We start from the raw sequence: 18,535 nt of genomic DNA, 5'->3' as shown, positions 1-18,535 counted from the left end.
AAAACAGACGTACCCGAAATGATGCCGAGATAAAAGACTCACAAATAGCTTACTAATTGACAGTCTCTATATGTTGCTGTCCTTAAGAGAAGGAGAAAGTATGCACCTGAGTTAGGAGCTTTGTTGTCATCGCGTCGGAAAGATTTCTAATCACTGGCTCGTTTTTCATCTCTCCAATTTGGTAGAGGTGGACTCAAAGCAGGCTAGTAATGAGGACTCAGAGTAGCCAGCAAGGTAACCGTGGTGACACGTGGTGCATTAATGTATGTAATCTGTTACTGTGTCTGTGACAAGGACACGTAGTGTGCTAATTAAAGAAGCCTTTCACTGCTCCTCCCTTAGACACAGGTCATGTCTCATTAAAGATGGTCTCACTGCATGGGGAGTCATTTATTACAGGCTTTTTTCTTTGGGGTGGGGGGGGCATGCATTACAACTCATGCAAACCTGGCAGGTATATCATGACAGTATGAATAGACAAAAGACAACCTGCCTGCCAAACATCACGACAAGCTGTGCACAGGGAAACTGAAGACGTGTTAGGTAATAAACGTTGAACTGCCCTTGTTCAAAATCTAATTTTATTTTAAAATAAGAGGCTGTCCACAAAAAAAAAAAAAAAAAACAAAAACATCCATGTCACGTTGATATTGTACATTTCTAAATACAAAAAATATATAATTAAAAATAATGATAAAACCACCTCTCCAAAATGCATTTATTTTGACACATCGATTTAGAAAAATAAAAATAAACTTCTTAGTTCCGGGACAACGGCTCAGCAGAGAAACCAATCGCACTTTAAGAGAAGGCGACACGTAGCCTCACATCAGGATTTTTAGTGCACAGGGATAGTCACTCAGCAACCTTTGAATGGTAGTGCACAGACAGGAAGGCTCGTCTGCAGATAAAACACCATTTTAGAGAGCCCAATAATATTGCAATCCAAGCCTCTGGAATGCAACTCCTTGACAGAAATATCTACTTGTTCCTACGTGCATCAACACCACAGCAGTCCCACGCATAAACATAAAAAAAAAAAGGCTGAGAAAGCATGAAATGTGGAAAGTTGTAGTTATAATTTGGGAATAGCCAGTAATATTTCTGGCATAACTGGAGACAGATTCAATGACAATCTTTTACCATATTGTATTCCAACTGGTCCGGGAGGAAACTTATTGCCCGAATTGCATGACAATTTCCCAAATTAGTCTGAAACCTCTCATTTATGTTTTGATTCCTGGTGGTCTCATAATTGGATAAACCAGCAACCAATTAGAGCAACACAAAGTGTGATGTGGCACTGAGGCAGAGAAATGGAAGCAAAAGGCTCAACAAAGAAGATACTACATCAAGTTGTTGTAATACATACACAAAAACGGACTAAAACTCTGCTCACTTCTGTGGTTGCCATCTTGGTCGTTTACAAAAATGCCCAGATGGGGCTTTTCTGTTCAGCCATCATGTCAAATCTGCCCCTCAAGAGATTAAGGGAAAGATTAGCCCAACACTTGCAAGGCCAGATGCAAATCTCTTTTAATGAGAGGGGGAATCACTCAAATAATGAGCTTTTTTATTCATCTAGTTTCTAGGCTACATAGACTTCTACAAGTTCCCCTATTGGCTGTTTTCCGGCTTTAATCTAAGCCCATGATAGGAGACCCTGACCAATCAAGGACTGGGTTTCTATTAGCTGTTCTTTAATGCAGATGGAGGTACTCATTTGAATGAAGTATACGCTGCAGGAAAAACTGCTATTCCAGCATTGGTAGCAGCTGCCTTGACTGAAAAACAGCCAAAAGAAAAGAAGGCAGAGTTACAGAGTCTGAAAATAAGCAGATTAAAGCATGTAACAATATATTGTCAAAGCATACTGTACATTCATATGCCTGTGTGCGGCCGGAGGATCGGGAGAAGAGCAGGAAGAGAGAAGCGTTTTCAAATTGTCTGGGTTTTTTTTTTTGCCAACCTCAGCTTTTATAGGTATTGACACTGAGAAGTCAAAGGTGGTAATATTGTACTCATGAGTTTCACATAATCACCAAAACAAACATGCTCTTTACCCCTCGTCTGACCTTATTTAATGCCAGAGTGCTGTCATGATACCAAAACAGTCATTTTTGCTCAGATCAGTGACCATGATCAGTTTTGACATTAATCACTCAGCATTCCCATTACTTTAAAAAGAAAAAACGGGATTGAGTAATAACATCTGAAACTGAAACAAATGACACTTCTTTGTGTTCTAAATCAACATTTTAACTGAAAACTGTCACCAGTGAAGCACTCTTTTGCATATGTTTTTCTCTTGGTTGTGGTTGCACCAGTCAAATGTAAAGACTAATGTACAAAAGTGGTGCCTTTTAGACTTTTTAGGAGATTTTTTCCAAGTGACAATCTGCATTGAGGTTACCTAGTGATTCTAAAAAAAACTGTTATGCCAAATATCACCAAATAGAGTTTTTGTACAACAAACTCAAGAAATAAAGACTTTTTCAGATCAGTAGACAAAACTGGGGGGTGAACCTAAGAAAGCAACAACAGAGCACAATATTCTAATTATCAAATATTTATCTGCACTTATGACTGAATGTGCATCTAAATGCATTTATTGTACTACTTCCTAAATACAGAGAATTTAAGGAGGAATCTTAAGCAGAGTGAGCGGAATTGCTGATACTACAAATTGTGACTAAAATTGATCCGTCTTGGGAGTGCAATGAAATCTTTAAAAAAATGCATGACCCTGCCTTACACCAAATCCTATGTTCTACAACCTGACTCCTCTACTACAAGCTGAAACCTATTTTCACAGAAATGTATTATAAATATTTTGAACTAAGTAAAGCCCCGTTGCTAAGTTAACTCTCATGGGTCATACATTTTCTTCTAAAGGAGTCCATGTCTGAATATAAAAGCAAATGAGCAGTCTAAGACAAGTGCATATGCTCCCTGAGACCGGTCCATGTACTTACAGACATCTAATCCAGCCATATGCAACCCAAGTATTCTACCGTAAGACTAAACAAGTCACCATGACTGGCCTAAAATTGTGTTTGGAGCTGCTTTGGCAGCTCCATTGTTTTCCTACAACATTTAAGACAAAACACAAGGATTCACTATCAATCAGTCACAATAAGGCTCTCAGAGCAGCAAGTAAACCAGACTGATCACAAAATAAGCTGATAAAAAATATGTTTTAAGTTGATCACAGTTCTCAGAGTAATTATTGCTCAACTGAAAATCACTTTGATTTATTTCAATGATAAACCATCCCCATATACTTGACCAGAGGCTGGCCTTCACCCACATATCTGTAGAGCGGTGAGATGCCACAGTAATTGGAAATAAGTGGGGAAAGCTGAGTGAAGTGTTTCAGCATGTGATGCTGCGATATGCTCCAGGTCCTCAGTCCTTTGGTGGCTGACAGAGGGACATCATTTCATCATGTGTCTCTGAGGTGACCTCGACTGTGCAAGCTCTGGAAGTGGGCCTCCTTGAGGATGCGGTTGATCTGCAGATATGACACCTGGTTTGTTGGGCCAAGGAGTTCTGAAGAGTTGCCAGAGTTGAGGGGACTACAGGGGCCCACAACACACTGACTCCCAGCTGCATGTTCTGGACTGCTGATGCTGCTGCTGCTCTCACTGTTGGATGACTGTTTGAGCAATAAAAATCATGATTGCAGTGTTATTTTTTTTTTTCTGAAATTCAAGTATAAAACATTCATTTTTAAGATGAGAAATTAAATTTGCTACTAGTAGATCACAAAGGTGTCACATGCTTAGAGGAGGACAAGAATAGGGAAAACTAAGGTAGCTTAAAACCCCCATGTCAAATAAACTGTAGGTTTGACCATCGTGTACATTGCCTTGACAGACATATTACTCATTAGTGTGAGTACATGGTTTGTATAAACATGTGTGCGAATTTACTGGCACTCTAAAGATGTGCACGCTGTTCTTTACGCACTACTTTTCAATCAAGCACCAGTGATGTTCTCCTACTTGTTAGTATGGTACTGTATGCCATTTTCCTAAATGGAGATTGACCCAGGTGCCCAAGAGGGACCCGGTAGACCCTTGAGGAGTGGGGAGGATGGCAAAATGTACTTTGCGCAGGCCTATCAGCTGAGGAAAGAGTAAGTTTCCTTTAATAGGTCTGTTGATCGTGGGAACTACCATGGAAGTGTTCCCGTTAATGGTCAACAGTTACGTATAATTACTTAATGCTGGGGATTAATCGAAGAAAATAGCGAAAATTAGCTTAAAATGAACAAATTAACAGATGAGTAATATCAAGGTAGAAGACGCTCCCTTTTTTAACTTAACATGTGATATGTGTCAGCATTTTTGACAGAGGTCCAGTTGCTGTTTTGACCAATAATGCTGATGCTTATCTTTAATTTTTTGAGCAAGCTGTGGCCACATAAACACTTAATGCATAGAAGAATGCTGCTTAATTGCTGTCAGTCACCAGATTTGATTTTGAAATAGGAAAAAAATAAAAATCAGGATAAGAACAACCATAAATTTGTGGACAATTAAGATTAACACACAATTAACATCTTAAAAGGCTTATTGGAGGATTTCGGGTGCTAAAGTATAAAAATAACTGGATCGACATCTGATATTTTTTACACCGATCAGCGAGTTACAGTCATAGCCAGTAAAGCTGAAAAAAGGTCAATTAATGATCATCTGATGCATGGTGCCCATTCCCATCTGACATAGGAAGGGCACCAATGGACCTTTATATCAATCTTCTTTTCTTTTTTTCAGTTCAGATCAACTGAGCTGAAATACAAGCTCAATTCACAGCTTCCTTGATGCCTGTTTTACCTCAGAGTCCCAGGCATCCCGTCCTGGCACAGGGGAGAGAGGATGAGCTCTGCTCTGCCTTTTGGCTTGGGGCACCAGGTGGCCACTCTCCTCATCACCACCACCACAGCGCTGCCGTTTTCTGTTATGGGTAAACGCCGAATATACAAGTGTCATTACTGGGCACCAAAGATACAAATGAGATGATAGTGGTTTAAAAATATCTCTCTTTTTCTTAAAAAAAAAAAAGATGCAAAAACAATATATAATCCCAGAGATATTTTTGAAGAGAAGGTAGATTTAATAAGTAATCTCAAGACATTATCCATTCTTACTTGCTTCTGCCTTAACGTTTTTATAATACAGCTATAAATTCTTTATGAAGTTATATAATACTTTACACTGTCAGAAAAGCAAGCTGCCACAAATGTACCCAAACAAGAAAAAAGGCACGTTAGTCATGGAACTGCTGGAGTATGATATTGATATGTCGTTGATGTAACAAACGATCAACCAATGGCTGCTCCACATTTCTAAAATGGATACTGCAAGCTGTGAATAAAAATCCACTGTTTCAAACTGATAACAAAGTATAAAGTACCGTAAGCCCCGCTCACCTGTTTTCAGTCAACATATGATGACACTTCGTCAAACTGGAGGATCTTCTTTTTTATTTTGTTCAGGCCTTTAAAAGGCTACACGGTAGTTTGATGTCAGTTAATGGCCTATTACCTTACTTAAGCTAAATTAGACTGCCTAGCTTATTATACTGAATACTGATAGGATATCATTATCCAAGTTGGCAACAATTGCAAATTATTTAGCTATTCCAATAAGTATATACACTATTAAGTAGTGTTAAATGATAACTATGCTGCAAAATGTCGGCGTTGACCAGCTAGCTGATAACAAGCCAGCCAGCGCTTTGTCATTGGTTATAAGCTAACGCTAACGTCACCGCGAGCTAACGCTGCCGTTATATCCGATGTTGCTGACAATAGTTGACAAACTTATATTAGGTAATAATTATTCAGTTCCCTTTTAACCAGGCAAAGGACTTCGGTAACAAGGACCAAGTAAAATATCTTGGCCTTTAATCCAGACTAGCTGGCGTTACCATCCTCGAACATCCAAACGCGAGTTCTGTTTACATGTCACAGCGCGTGCGCAGAGATATGGTGCTTTTATGGCCCGCGGGTGTTCAGGAAATTATTATAAAATACTCTTGTGCTGTCTAATCATGGCAGCTTCTCGTGGCATTACCAAGGATAGATTTAAGTAGCAGGGTAGTTGTGATGGCAGTATTTGTAACATTAATGAATTACTATTTTAAAAGGTCAACGGTGTGCTTTACAAGCCTGTTGAATAGATATCAAGGCAGCTTGCCGGGTGTACTTGAATGCAACACAAAATAAAAAAAACGACCGCACATTCTGTAGCGGAAAAAAATGTTCTTGGAATTGAACACCACACCAGTTTTATTATTTTATTTCAGCCATATATGTTTAGATTTTTAATTGTCCTTAGGGGTGAGTGTGAGAGTGTGTCTAACCCAATTCTTTTCCTGTCTCTGTGTAGCCCTCTGATGAACTTGCGACCCATCCAGGGTGTACCCAGACCTATAGAGTAATACATACACTTAATGGTATTAGCTCTGGGTGTACCCCGCCTGGCAGCTGGGATAGACTACTGGCGACCCCCCCCCTTCCTCACCGCGACCCGAATAGGACCAAGCGGGTATAGAAAACAAATGGATGGATAGATGGCTGTATAGATTTTCATCTAACACGACATCCAATACTGACATATTATGAATTTCTCCAAATGATGTCGCTGTTTACGTTTACAACAGAGTCGCTGTTCGATACATTGTAAATTGTTACAATTAGTTTCTGGGATGGAAATACCGAATGATAGAAATATATATTTAGTGTTCCCTCATAAAACCAATTTGGTGAAGTAATTCTAAAATAGAGAAATCCTGTGAAAAGGGGTAATAAATTAAAGGGATTTGTGTATAGCTAGCTGTTCATTATCGTTAAACAAAACGTCCAATCTGAGTGAATTGTTACCCGGAAGTTACACCCTGTAGTGCCCCAGTGCGTCCAGCCAGCCAATGGTTTAAAAAAAACGCCTCCGCCAATGACTCAAGCGCAGGACGGAGGTAAGATTATCAGGGATTCTCTGTAGCAGCGGACCTGTGTGTCCACGGGGAATCAACCGCAATGGGCAACAGCGACTCAAAACTGAATTTCAGAAAGGCAGTGATCCAGCTTACGACCAAAACACAGGTAAGATCGCTTTCATATTGCTGAATGAAGCATTCTAGAGAGCGCAAGCTGATGAGCGCACCGAGGAGCATCACCGAGGAGATGAGCTTCTTATGCGGTAGCAAAAAATAAACTGCCTCTAGTTGCAAATAGCCATATACATGTATATATTCACAGTGATGTATTCTACAGGGTAGATATGTTCACAATCCCGATGTCTAAAGATTTCATGCGTCGTTTATATGAGTTGTGTTTGTCATAAATTGGATTAAATGATTGTCGATTCTGGGATGCAAATTACCATAACCCTCTATTCAAGCAGTAGCCCACGTATTCAGTTTAGATTATAATAAATCATGGCGTTGAGCAAAATAATAGTTGATGACGTAAGCCCGGGACTAACCACTTTTGTAGATGCTGCAGGTGGACTGTGCTTAGGTCAGTGTACATAATATTGCTTCCACTCTTGCCAGAACAAGCAGTTGTGTTTACATTGCTATTAGACATTGAATGGTTTATGTAACAGAGTATACTCAACAACAATGCAGGCCTATGTATTCAAATAAAAAGGCCAATGATAATGTTTATTGCAGTGCAGTGCAGAATCAGTTAGGACATTGAATTCGGAATCTGCTTCACGTAGCTCATGTGGGAAATTAAATCTGGACATATTTTCTACAGCCAGTGGAAGCCACAGATGATGCCTTCTGGGACCAGTTCTGGGCAGACTCCACCACCACAATCCAGGATGTTTTTGCTCTGGTGCCAGCTGCAGAGATTAGAGCTGTGCGAGAGGAGTCCCCGTCAAATTTAGCAACCCTCTGTTATAAGGTAAACATTGAACACCATCCATACAGTAGCCCATGGGAAAATGTGAGTTTGTTTATGAGATGAGATTCCAGCATGTGGAAATGCTTACATCAAAGGGACATTGTGGATTCATGTTGTCTTGAAAACAATGCAGGATTTTGTTTTTAGAGCCCTGTGCAGACCCAAATGTGGGAATAAATGAGTCAACTCCCCTTCCTTTCACTTTGCTTCCCGTCTTTTGCTCCCAGCTTCCGTTTGAAGCTGCCTATCAGAAACAAAACAGACGCACAGAGGCGAACAGCATAATTAAATAAAGGAGTAGGAGATGAGAGCCCTTCAAGCTAAGCTCATTCATAGGGTTTGTTACCTATTTTAGAAATGGGCTGCTGCAGGCTGTTGATGAATTGCAGATAATTTTTGTCCATAAGAACAATACACTCCTTCTCATAGACAAATTATACTCGCTCTCAAATGAAACATACTGTAATTTATGGTGTGTGTATGGAGTATCCATAGATGTTGCATAACAGTTTATAAACAGTTAAATTTAATTAGCAAAAGTGTTGGACCTATTCATGGTCTCATGTTTACTTACTCACATGAACTGAACACACATCAGTGCGGTTGATGCCTACTTTTGGAAAAAGAGACACATAATTACTTCTGAATTAAGGGCATCTTAAAGAAGAGATACAGATCGACATGTATATTAAATCTCCTAACAGAAATGTTTGAACTTAGTAAGAATTTAGTATAACATTTTTTATGGAAAGTATTCCAGAAACATAATGTCTGATAATGCACACTAAGTGGATAATGCCTCTAAAATCTATTATCACTAATGGAGAAGAAACAAGTTAGATATTTGAAATTGAATCAAAAACGGTCTAAATCAAGATGTTCATCTGAGATGAACATGTTGCCAAATTCATCAGATTTCCATTCTTTTCTCCTACCATGTTACTTGATTGTCCAGGCCGTGGAGAAACTGGTACAGGGAGCAGAGTCTGGTTGTCCAACTGAGAGAGAGAAGCAGGTGATTCTGAACAGCACTCAGATCCTGACACGTATTCTTCCTTACATCTTTGAGGACCAGGACTGGAGAGGATTCTTCTGGTCGACAGTGCCTGGTGCTGGGCGAGCTGGGGTGAGTGTGTGCAGGACAAGAATTAATTTTTTTTTGTCTGTAAATGCGATAGATCAGTATCAATACAAGACTATTCTGATGAACATTTAACACCTCTTTGTTGTCTTTTTGAGTCTGTCTGTTGTTGTGTCCACTGTGTTTTTTTTTTGGAATTTCTGGCATTTACAATTGCTGGTCTGTATTTCTGGGATCTATAAACGTGTTGCCAGTGGCAATAAGACGCCTGATTATGTTTCTAAACAAAGTTGCAAACACCTTTCATGAATTCAATTTAAAGGTCAATTGTGAATGCTGCTCTATGCATTACATTATAACCTACAACCGCTCACGTGAGGGAGTGAGTGTGAAGCTCGGAACCTCTACCAGAGTTCTGGGAGCTTGAGGGTTCTCTGCAGTATCTTATCTGTTCCTAGAACTGCGCACCTCTGGACAGAGACCTCTGATGTTCCTCAGATCTGTTGGAGCCACTCTCCCATTTTGGGGTCATGGCCCTGAGGGCTGAGATTCCCACTTGTGCCACTACTGTCCTCACTTCTTGTGTGTTTTTAACTTCCTCTTTCAGCCGTTGGTATTTTTCAACCCTCTTGTGGTTTGCTTCTTGATGTTGCTGTGGCTCAGGATTGCTACATCTGTCACTATTGTCCTCTTCAGTAGTTTGTTGACTACCTCAGTGTCCGATTGGTGAGCCATCGCCAGTTTATCTGTCTGGACCTGGAAGTCCCACAGGCCCTCAGCTCTGTCATTCTCCACCACATTTGACGGTATCTCACACTTTGACCTTGAGACTTCCAACCTATACTCTGCACAGATGTTCCTGTAGCCTGTTCCCACCACTCGATTACGGTATTCCACGTATGACCTACCTGTCCGCCTCTTACAACCTGCTGCTGTCTCAGAGTTCTCTTAACGCAGCCTGAACCCAGGTTCCTGTCTGGTGTGGTGCACCTTTATTATTTTTGTGCTCAGGACTTGGTCTCGAGCTGCCATGATTAGTTCATCTTTTGCTGTCTTTCAGACCAGCCTTTTCTAGCCACCGATGGGTGATGCTGAGGCTAATCCTTCTATGATGGTTCCTCCCCTTGCGTCTTGTTCATTTCATTCAGCTGAGTCTTAATGACCTGCCTTACTCTTTGTAGGTACTTGGTTGAGGTTGACCTCCTTGTGGCCTCTTCATGGTTGCCATTTGTCTGTGGGGCCCCTAGGTATTTGTAGCTGTCCTGTACACCTGCTATTTTGCCTTCTGGTAGTTCACCCTCTTCAGTTGTGATATATTGCCTCTCTTTGATATCATTCAGCCGTATTTATGTAGGCCAACTAACATGCAGATGTCCTTGATCTAAATCTTGGTGAGGTGGATCAGTCAGTTGATGTCTCCATGTAAAGGAGGTGAGCTCATGTTCTTCCACTGCTTCTTAGAATTTCCTTTCCTTACACGTGACAACTCAGTTTTTATTGCTCTCTCTTTAATCAAACAGACTTGACACCACTTTGGATTTTTAAAGAAGACGGTTAAAAAGTTTTACTTGGTCTGGTTGGTCATCATAACCCTTACCTTTGCCACGGATGTAAGCAGTTCTCAAGTAGATTCAAGCAGATTCAATACTTTGGCAGTTGAAACAGAAAAGCTTAAAGTTGATTTACAATTCGAAACCAGCACTGGAACCCCTTTGGTTGAAAAAAAGACATTAGACGCTTAATTCCGAAGACACAATTACATTTAAGATGTTCACGAAGGTTATAAGCAAAGTATTCTTTTCAATCTTTAATTCAGTTGATCAACTATGAGGAGGTTTGCAACAAGGAAATGATGCAACAAAGACATTTTAGTTGATAGAAAGCTGTTTGTCATGAGGCATATTCCCATTGTTTTTCCACTTAAATCAGGGCTTTCATTAATTTGGAGAGAATTGAAAAAACTTTTTTAAGCCTCACATGTGTCCACCCCTTTTTTCAGACAGATGAGTTGGATGAAGATGATGGAGCTAGACCATTAGCTGAGTCACTGCTCCTGGCTATTGCTGACCTTCTCTTCTGCCCTGACTTCACGGTGCACAGTCACAAGCGAGGCCCTGTGAGTACCTGTCCTGACACTCTGCAATCCAGTTGCAGTTAATTTGTCATCTCACTACCTTCCAGCAAACACAACTATTCTGGACACATTGGAGCAAGTTTTTCTTCTCTTAACTCTAATTTGTTGTTTTAAAGGTTAGACACAATTTCCAGGCACTGTTTCCTCCTTCCTGACTTAAAGTCACCTAACTAACCTGTCTCTCAAGTTTAACAGAAAAGACAACGTAGAAAGAGATACTGCCAGTTACTCCAGGAAGAATTCCACTTCCTTCATGAGTATGAAAGGAATGTTGCCAGTTTGACATCACAATGAACGTTGTTATTGCCATTTTAACATTCTATCATAAACTGGATTGCAGACAAGGATCTGTTCAAGGAGGAGAAAGTGTGACTCTGCTAACTTATTTGTTATGATAAACTATGTCTACTGATGGACAGATGAAATGACAACTTATTTTGTGCAAACCCAAAGAGTCACTCTGACAAATGTTAATGCTGCTTTTTGATTGAAATAATTACATTTTGATGTGTCTTGTGACCGTATCTAGGACTCAGTTGAGAGCATGCAGTCTTTAGACAGCTGTGAGTACATCTGGGAGTCAGGGGTAGGATTTGCTCAGTCTCCTCCTCTCAACTACATCCATGATCTGAATAGGTGACTCAGCTGTTTTTGCTCAGTTGCACCTTGCAATATCTAGGCCAGAAACTTTTTTTCAAATTTTACTGTGGGACTTACTTCTCTCTGTCTGCCTTCATCATTTTTCCCCTTCAGGACAGAGTTGCTGAGATTGTTACTGACCTGCTTCTCTGAGGCCATGTACCTGCCTCCTTCATCAGACAACAATGTCCTCAATCCTTGGGTGACATTCTTCTGCTCCACAGAAAATAGGTAATGGACATATGTCGACTCATCCACACATGTGTATACATGTATACGTGATTGTGTGCATCCATGCAGATGTCAAGTGGCTATTTAGATGAATTTAGTAAATGCTACTTTAGGTGAAATATTTAATAGGTGACCTGACATTAGCATCAGGCCCACCCGGTACTGAGGTACCCGGTCTAATAGACACTGAAGGGGCCTCTGCAAAGGTAATGCATTTTACCCATATATGTGGGCAGTTATAACAATATATTTACTGTAATATGCAATGGATGATACGGGCAATGTGCATTTACATATATGTTTGTTTTTAACAGTAAGATGTCCAGAACACGTGGGCTGCAAACTGATTAATTCATGAAACAGAAAAATGTCACATTGCAGAGTCACCAGCAATGAGGAGCTCAGGAAGAAAAGCTAGCATTAAGATAGAGAAATGTAAATGAGCAGTGAGATAAAAGCCACACTACTGTCCAAACAATAGGGATGGCAAGTGATGCTAAATCTTAGAATGTAAAGAAAAAGGCAGATTAGCAGATACAACTTTTTGACTTGACAAAGTGCCAGTATTTGATGCACCAGGATGAGAACAGGCCAGAAAACTGGGTCAAAGTGGAATTCTGCCAATGCTCTATAGCATCTACTTAAGCATCGCAGCATCAACAAATCAAATAAAACTCTCAAAACACTTCAGACACTATCTGAACAAACACAGAATGTGTTTCTTAGATGTAATGAAACATTTGTAAAATCATTCATCAGGAGCAAGAACAAGTCTCCTGATACATATTGCACATAGCACAGCAGCTGAAGGTTGGTTCGTTGTTTATTTTTGATGTGTCATTGTACTTAGTTACATAAGCTTATCTACATACTTTTTTGCTCAGAAAATGTCTTAAGCTCCTGGGCCTTTTTACCAGTGAAATATTCAGGAAACAAAGCAATTCTGCTCAAGATGAATCCAGCACCTTCAAACCAAAAATCTAAATGGATAAACTAAAGAAAAACTAACAATTATAATATGACCTCAAATGATTATAAATACTATTATAAAAACTATTTTCCTCAACACATCAAAATGCTCTTTGAAGTTTAAAAAGAATTATTTATAGAATAAACAGCTGAAGCTTCTCTTTCCAAAAGCTGTCCTTGTTTGTATGGACAGTCCACAGAATAGTATGTGAAATGGAGTCTATGACCTCACAGGGTAACTGTTTTCCTTCATCACAAATTCAACCCTGCATGAATGCATGCAAGATGAAACATGGTCTGCATGGGTCAGTAACACTATTTGGAAACGGGGGTTTGAAACTCTTGAATTTGAAAATATGTATCTTGTGGTGGTGATAGTGTGGATGAGGGACCAATTAAAAAAAACAAAACAATAATTGTCCCTGTTGATGACTTTTTGAGGATTAGGAAAGACAGTTACAGCTGTTAGCAGAATTTGTCAGAATTTATATCAGCGAATGAAATAAAATTTTTGATTCACATTTAGTTTTTGTCTTGGTTTGTGTGGCATTTCATTATATTCCTATTTTTTAGAAAATTAGAGATAGAAAATCTGGACTTGCAGTGACATTATGTATAGCTTACAGTGCAGATGGCTTGTGGCTCTGTTGCTGAGATATGGGTGGCATTTCCAAAACCAAAGTTTGCAGTTGTACATGTTTACAAAGTTAAGAATTTGGTTTGAGTTGTTGTGCTTCCACATTTCTTTATCCGTCATTTTTTATACCCGCTTAATCCAACTCAGGGTCACTCAGAGTACACCCTGGACAGATTACGAGTCTGTCACAGGCCCACATTTAGACAAACAAGACAAACAACCATCCATGCTCACATTCACTCCTATGGTCAATTCACCAAGTCACCAATTAACCTAACATGCATGTTTTTGGATGGTGGGAGGAAGCCGGAGGACCCGGAGAGAACCCACACATACACAGAGAGAACATGCAAAAGCCACACAGAAATACCCCAGTCAGGATTCAAACCCCCATATTTTGTTATGTTTATGTAAATATTATATATGGATTTGGTAACACGATTTTAACACAATTGACTAAAACAGAACATTTCATTAAAAGTTTTTTTTTTGAGCAATTCACTAACATAGTCTTCATGTTTTTCTCCACAGACATGCGCTGCCTTTGTTCACGTCTCTGCTCAATGTGGTGTGCGCCTATGATCCGGTGGGCTACGGCATCCCATACAACCACCTACTCTTCTCTGACTACCGAGAGCAGCTGGTGGAGCAGGCTGTGCAAATCCTCATTGTGACGCTGGAGCATGATGGAGGGGTTCCCCACCCTCCTGCCTCTTCATCCAGTATAGAGGAACAAGAGGTATGGCAAGGTCATGATGAACATATCAGTTTGTTGATGATATTTGATGGGTTATGTGTTATTCAAATAAACCTTTTTTTTCCTTTGTGCAGTCCGCAGGTCCTGAAAACCTGTTTGTGAACTATCTGTCAAGGATTCACAGAGAGGAGGTACGCCTAATGTGTAAAAAAATAATAAATGATAAATAAAAATTCCTGTGGCGAACACTTGTTAAAAGCTAATACTGTGCTCTTCCACTGGTAGGACTTCGACTTTGTACTGAAAGGTCTCGCTCGTCTGCTGACCAATCCTCTGACTCAGACTTACCTGCCTAACTCCACAAAAAAAATCCAGTTCCACCAGGAGCTGCTGGTGCTTTTCTGGAAGCTTTGCGACTTCAATAAGGTTGGAATGTGCCACATTTAACTCAAGTGAGACATTAGAAGAGGTTGTGCTTTATTATATAACACGGTCCACTTTATGTTCCCGTCACAGAAGTTCCTGTTTTTCGTCCTGAAGAGCAGTGATGTGCTGGATATTCTGGTCCCTATACTGTATTACCTGAATGATGCCAGGGCTGACCAGTGTGAGTCTCCTCTTTTTCTTCATTTCAACAAACTTCTTCTTGACAAACATTCATTAACTTGTTGTGTGATGTATCCTTGCTGCAGCACGTGTTGGACTCATGCATATTGGGGTGTTCATTTTGCTGCTGTTGAGTGGAGAGAGAAACTTTGGCGTGCGCTTGAATAAACCATATTCCGTCCATGTGCCTATGGACATCCCGGTGTTCACAGGGACTCATGCTGACCTACTCATTGTGGTGAGAGACACACCAGCCCCACAACTAAAGAGGCAATATACTTGATTACTATCTTATTAAAGTACAGTTGAGTCTCACAGCTGTTACTTGGTTTGTTTTCCAGGTTTTTCATAAGATTATCACTACAGGCCACCAGCGTCTCCAACCTCTCTTTGACTGCTTACTCACCATTGTTGTAAACGGTGAATCTCTCTGGTGCCATCCTCAAATTTTATCTAGAATATCAACATTGAAATGTTTTAGGCTGTGTGTCATAAGAAATGGATGTCACACATATTTTAATTGAATGAAAAACATTCCTTTAAAATGTTTTATAAATGTCTCCTCTGCTTCTTGTGTAGTTTCCCCATATCTGAAGAGCCTATCTATGGTAGCTGCCAATAAACTGCTCCACCTACTGGAGGCCTTTTCCACCAACTGGTTCCTGTTCTCTGTTGCTCAGAACCATCACCTTGTTTTTTTCCTTCTCGAGGCATTCAACAATATAATTCAATACCAGTTTGATGGTAAGAGAAAGCTGGGGAAACACAGGAGATATATAGAGATAAACTGTTTGTTTTTACACTGTCAGGTTTAAGCTTTTTCTCAGGCGCATTTATTTATATAGCTCTGTCCCTCTCTATCTCACTGCCAGGAAACTGCAGTCTAGTCTATGCCATCATTCGCAAGAGAAACGTGTTCCACCAGCTGGCCAACCTGCCCTCTGACTCCAGTTCAATCCAAAAGGCTTTGCAGAGGAAGAAGAAGACGCCTGATGTAATTTCTCGAACAAGTTCCCAAGAGACTGTATCCATGGAGGGCTCACGCCCTGCGGTCCCAGCAGAGCCTGGGACACTGAAGACCAGTCTAGTTGCTATACCAGGTAATGATATTTTTAGTGTATATATCTATATATATCTATATAAATATATATTTAATATAATGTGCTAAATGTTTTCAGTGGGCCAGTGACTGCAGGCAGGCCAGTTCAGCAACTTTTACTCTTACTTCACTCTTACTTTTAACATGTGCAGGATGTGGTTTATGCTGCTGAGATCAGCAAGGCCTCAGAATATGTTGCTCCAAAATCTGTATTGATAATAAGGTTTAGCATTATTCATACCCTCATAGATGTACATGTTACCCATACCATGTGCACTAATAGAACCCCATTTCATCCCAAATGCTGCCTTTTAAACTGTGCGCCTGTAACAAGCTCTGTGGTTCCACTTGTTTTGATCATGGGATGGCACAGTGTCCATGATTTAAGTATACGTAGGCCCAGAGCAGGGAGCAGTCATTCTAGATCGTATCGATACGGTTCTTTCTTATATATTCTGAACAGTTTGATCTGTATCTCTAGCAGAAATTTGGCTCTTTTGATACACATTGATTCATGTTCTATTCATGTCTTCCTTCAGGCATTGATAAACTGACTGAGAAGTCCCAGGTATCAGAGGATGGCACCATGGTGTCAGTCCCAAAAACAGACTCCCCACGCACCGTCCACTCAGACCAAAATGCCACTGCTGGGACCAGTGACACAGAGTCAAACTCAGGCAGAGACAATGAAGTAAGTGTCTCTCTTTGACTGTATCTGTTGGTTTGAATGTAAACGGATACTTGTTAATCTGTTTCCTCACATTATCAGGATGTTTTCTACACTGAAGCAGAGATGGAGAGAAGACGTTTGTCAACTGCATCTTCAACGTCATTATGGGCTCCCACACCAGAATGGGTCAGTAAACTCTCTTGCCTTTATTTCAGTTTTTGATAAATTTGGAATATTTATCAACATGAACATCTAATTAAGAGTTGCTTCTTTTGTCCCAGGTCCTCTCCTGGAAGTGCAAGTTACCTCTGCAGACTATCATGCGTCTTCTACAAGTGCTTGTTCCCCAAGTGGAGAAGATCTGCATTGACAAGTTAGTTTGACTTTTGTCCCTTTTTGTGCAAATGTCTTACAGTAGCTCTCAGAAAATAACACCAGAATAAACTCAGTTGGATCATATTTTATGTTTCACTGCAGGGGTCTGACAGATGAATCAGAGATTCTGAAGTTTCTTCAGCATGGCACCTTAGTGGGTTTGCTGCCAGTTCCTCATCCCATCCTCATCAGAAAGTATCAGGCCAACGCTGGCACTGCCATGTGGTTTCGCACCTACATGTGGGGTGTCGTTTACTTGCGGTAAGCCAGGCATATTAACTGTATAATGTTGAAAATTGACAACTTTCTATGTTGAGTAAAACTAATATATTTTGTTTTTCTAGCAATGTGGATCCTCCCATCTGGTATGATACTGATGTCCGCCTTTTTGAGATTCAGAGGATGTAGACAGAAAGCTTTATGACTCAAAAACAGACTGTTCTGACTCCAGGTTTCCTCCTCCCTTCAGTATCTGCTGGTTTCCTGGTAAACTTCACTGTGTTTAACTTCCTCGTAATCATAATGCCTGCCCCTTATACCATTCACTAGGGAGCTGGAAAATTTCTGAGTTATGAACTTTGTTGTCTATTAAGAAATGTGTTCGTATTTTTCTCTAAAGCTAAAGACCACAGAATGTCTGTCATAGCACTGACACGATCGGTGTGTTTTCTGAAGGCTGAGGCTTTCTTCTTTAAAGCATAGAAGATAAAATATTAAACTATTGTTAAATTTCTAATAGAGAACATGTAACCTGTTTCGGCTGGCACAGTATTGGTGTTTCGTATTTATTTATCGTTCTTGCTATGCTTTAAAGTGAACTTGCACTTTTATAAGTTGTTCGTTATGGTTGTTGTTTATGTGATGTTTGGAGACAATAATGCAGATCGTATGATTTCATGTAAAAGACCAGGGTTTATTTTCAACCTTGCCGGCTATGCCCACAGTGCTTACTACATAAAATGTTATTTTCCTTAAAATATATATTGATATGCATCTGTGAATTACATGTCGATCGCATTACTGATAAATGGATTTCAATGTAAAATCTTTTAAATATCGTGGTTCCTCACAAATGTCTGTTTCATATCTCTGAATTCTAGAACGCTTTCCTCTGATCAGATATTCAGTCGGTTAACATGTTTGTGAAAGGAGCACCTTCAAGTATTGGCCACTAGAGGGTGCCATGTTCCTATTCAGCAGTCAACTTGTTGGCCAATTTTGCTTTACCACAATTACTGCTGATGGATGTTTGCCATCTGGGGGAACTTTTCAGAGGGATCATCACATTTTAGTTTACGTTTAGCTTCAGATCCCAGTTGTGTCATCCATTTAAATACTTATTTCATGACCTTGGGAGCAAGTTTGCAGAATGATAAGTCACAATGTTTCTAATCAGACCTGACCATCTAATTTTATTGATAGCCTCAGACACAGATGAAGTTTTATGATTTATTTTTTCATGTTAGGATCATTGAT

The 18,535-nt window shown here is 40.0% G+C and overlaps 2 protein-coding genes across 2 annotated transcripts; one reads left to right on the top strand and one right to left on the bottom strand.

Annotated features, from left to right (window-relative positions):
- Positions 1-563: 563 nt before the first annotated feature.
- On the bottom strand, positions 564-6,002 carry LOC140273040 (protein VCF1). Its single transcript, XM_072368566.1, has 3 exons — positions 5,438-6,002; positions 4,842-4,962; positions 564-3,658 (listed from the first exon to the last, which is right to left on the bottom strand). The coding sequence occupies exons 1-3, from the start codon at positions 5,452-5,454 to the stop codon at positions 3,446-3,448; spliced, it is 351 nt and encodes a 116-aa protein (XP_072224667.1). The 5' UTR covers positions 5,455-6,002; the 3' UTR covers positions 564-3,445.
- A 923-nt stretch (positions 6,003-6,925) lies between these two features.
- hid1a (HID1 domain containing a) lies at positions 6,926-18,038 on the top strand. The gene is made up of 19 exons (XM_072368992.1): positions 6,926-7,111; positions 7,772-7,921; positions 8,877-9,047; positions 11,002-11,118; positions 11,666-11,772; positions 11,890-12,006; positions 14,144-14,351; positions 14,444-14,500; positions 14,595-14,735; positions 14,826-14,916; positions 15,002-15,153; positions 15,257-15,335; positions 15,495-15,659; positions 15,788-16,015; positions 16,554-16,705; positions 16,784-16,870; positions 16,966-17,057; positions 17,162-17,320; positions 17,404-18,038. Exons 1-19 carry the CDS (start codon positions 7,046-7,048, stop codon positions 17,465-17,467), a joined length of 2,403 nt encoding a protein of 800 aa, XP_072225093.1. The 5' UTR covers positions 6,926-7,045; the 3' UTR covers positions 17,468-18,038.
- Positions 18,039-18,535: the final 497 nt, after the last annotated feature.

This window comes from Leuresthes tenuis, unplaced genomic scaffold, assembly GCF_036924035.1.
Source record: "Leuresthes tenuis unplaced genomic scaffold, fLeuTen1.0.hap1 SCAF_17, whole genome shotgun sequence".
Lineage (NCBI taxonomy): Eukaryota > Metazoa > Chordata > Actinopteri > Atheriniformes > Atherinopsidae > Leuresthes > Leuresthes tenuis.
This window is presented reverse-complemented; position numbering and strand designations above follow the sequence as displayed.

Excerpts from the sequence above, each read along its gene's own strand:
- LOC140273040 (XM_072368566.1), bottom strand. Across the intron at positions 3,659-4,841 it reads GGGATGCCTGGGACTCTGAG|TCATCCAACAGTGAGAGCAG; the intron begins GTAAAACAGGCA and ends TTGCTCAAACAG.
- hid1a (XM_072368992.1), top strand. The coding sequence starts at position 7,046 with ATGGGCAACAGCGACTCAAAACTGAATTTCAGAAAGGCAGTGATCCAG. Across the intron at positions 9,048-11,001 it reads CTGGTGCTGGGCGAGCTGGG|ACAGATGAGTTGGATGAAGA; the intron begins GTGAGTGTGTGC and ends CCCTTTTTTCAG. Across the intron at positions 17,321-17,403 it reads TGGGGTGTCGTTTACTTGCG|CAATGTGGATCCTCCCATCT; the intron begins GTAAGCCAGGCA and ends TTGTTTTTCTAG.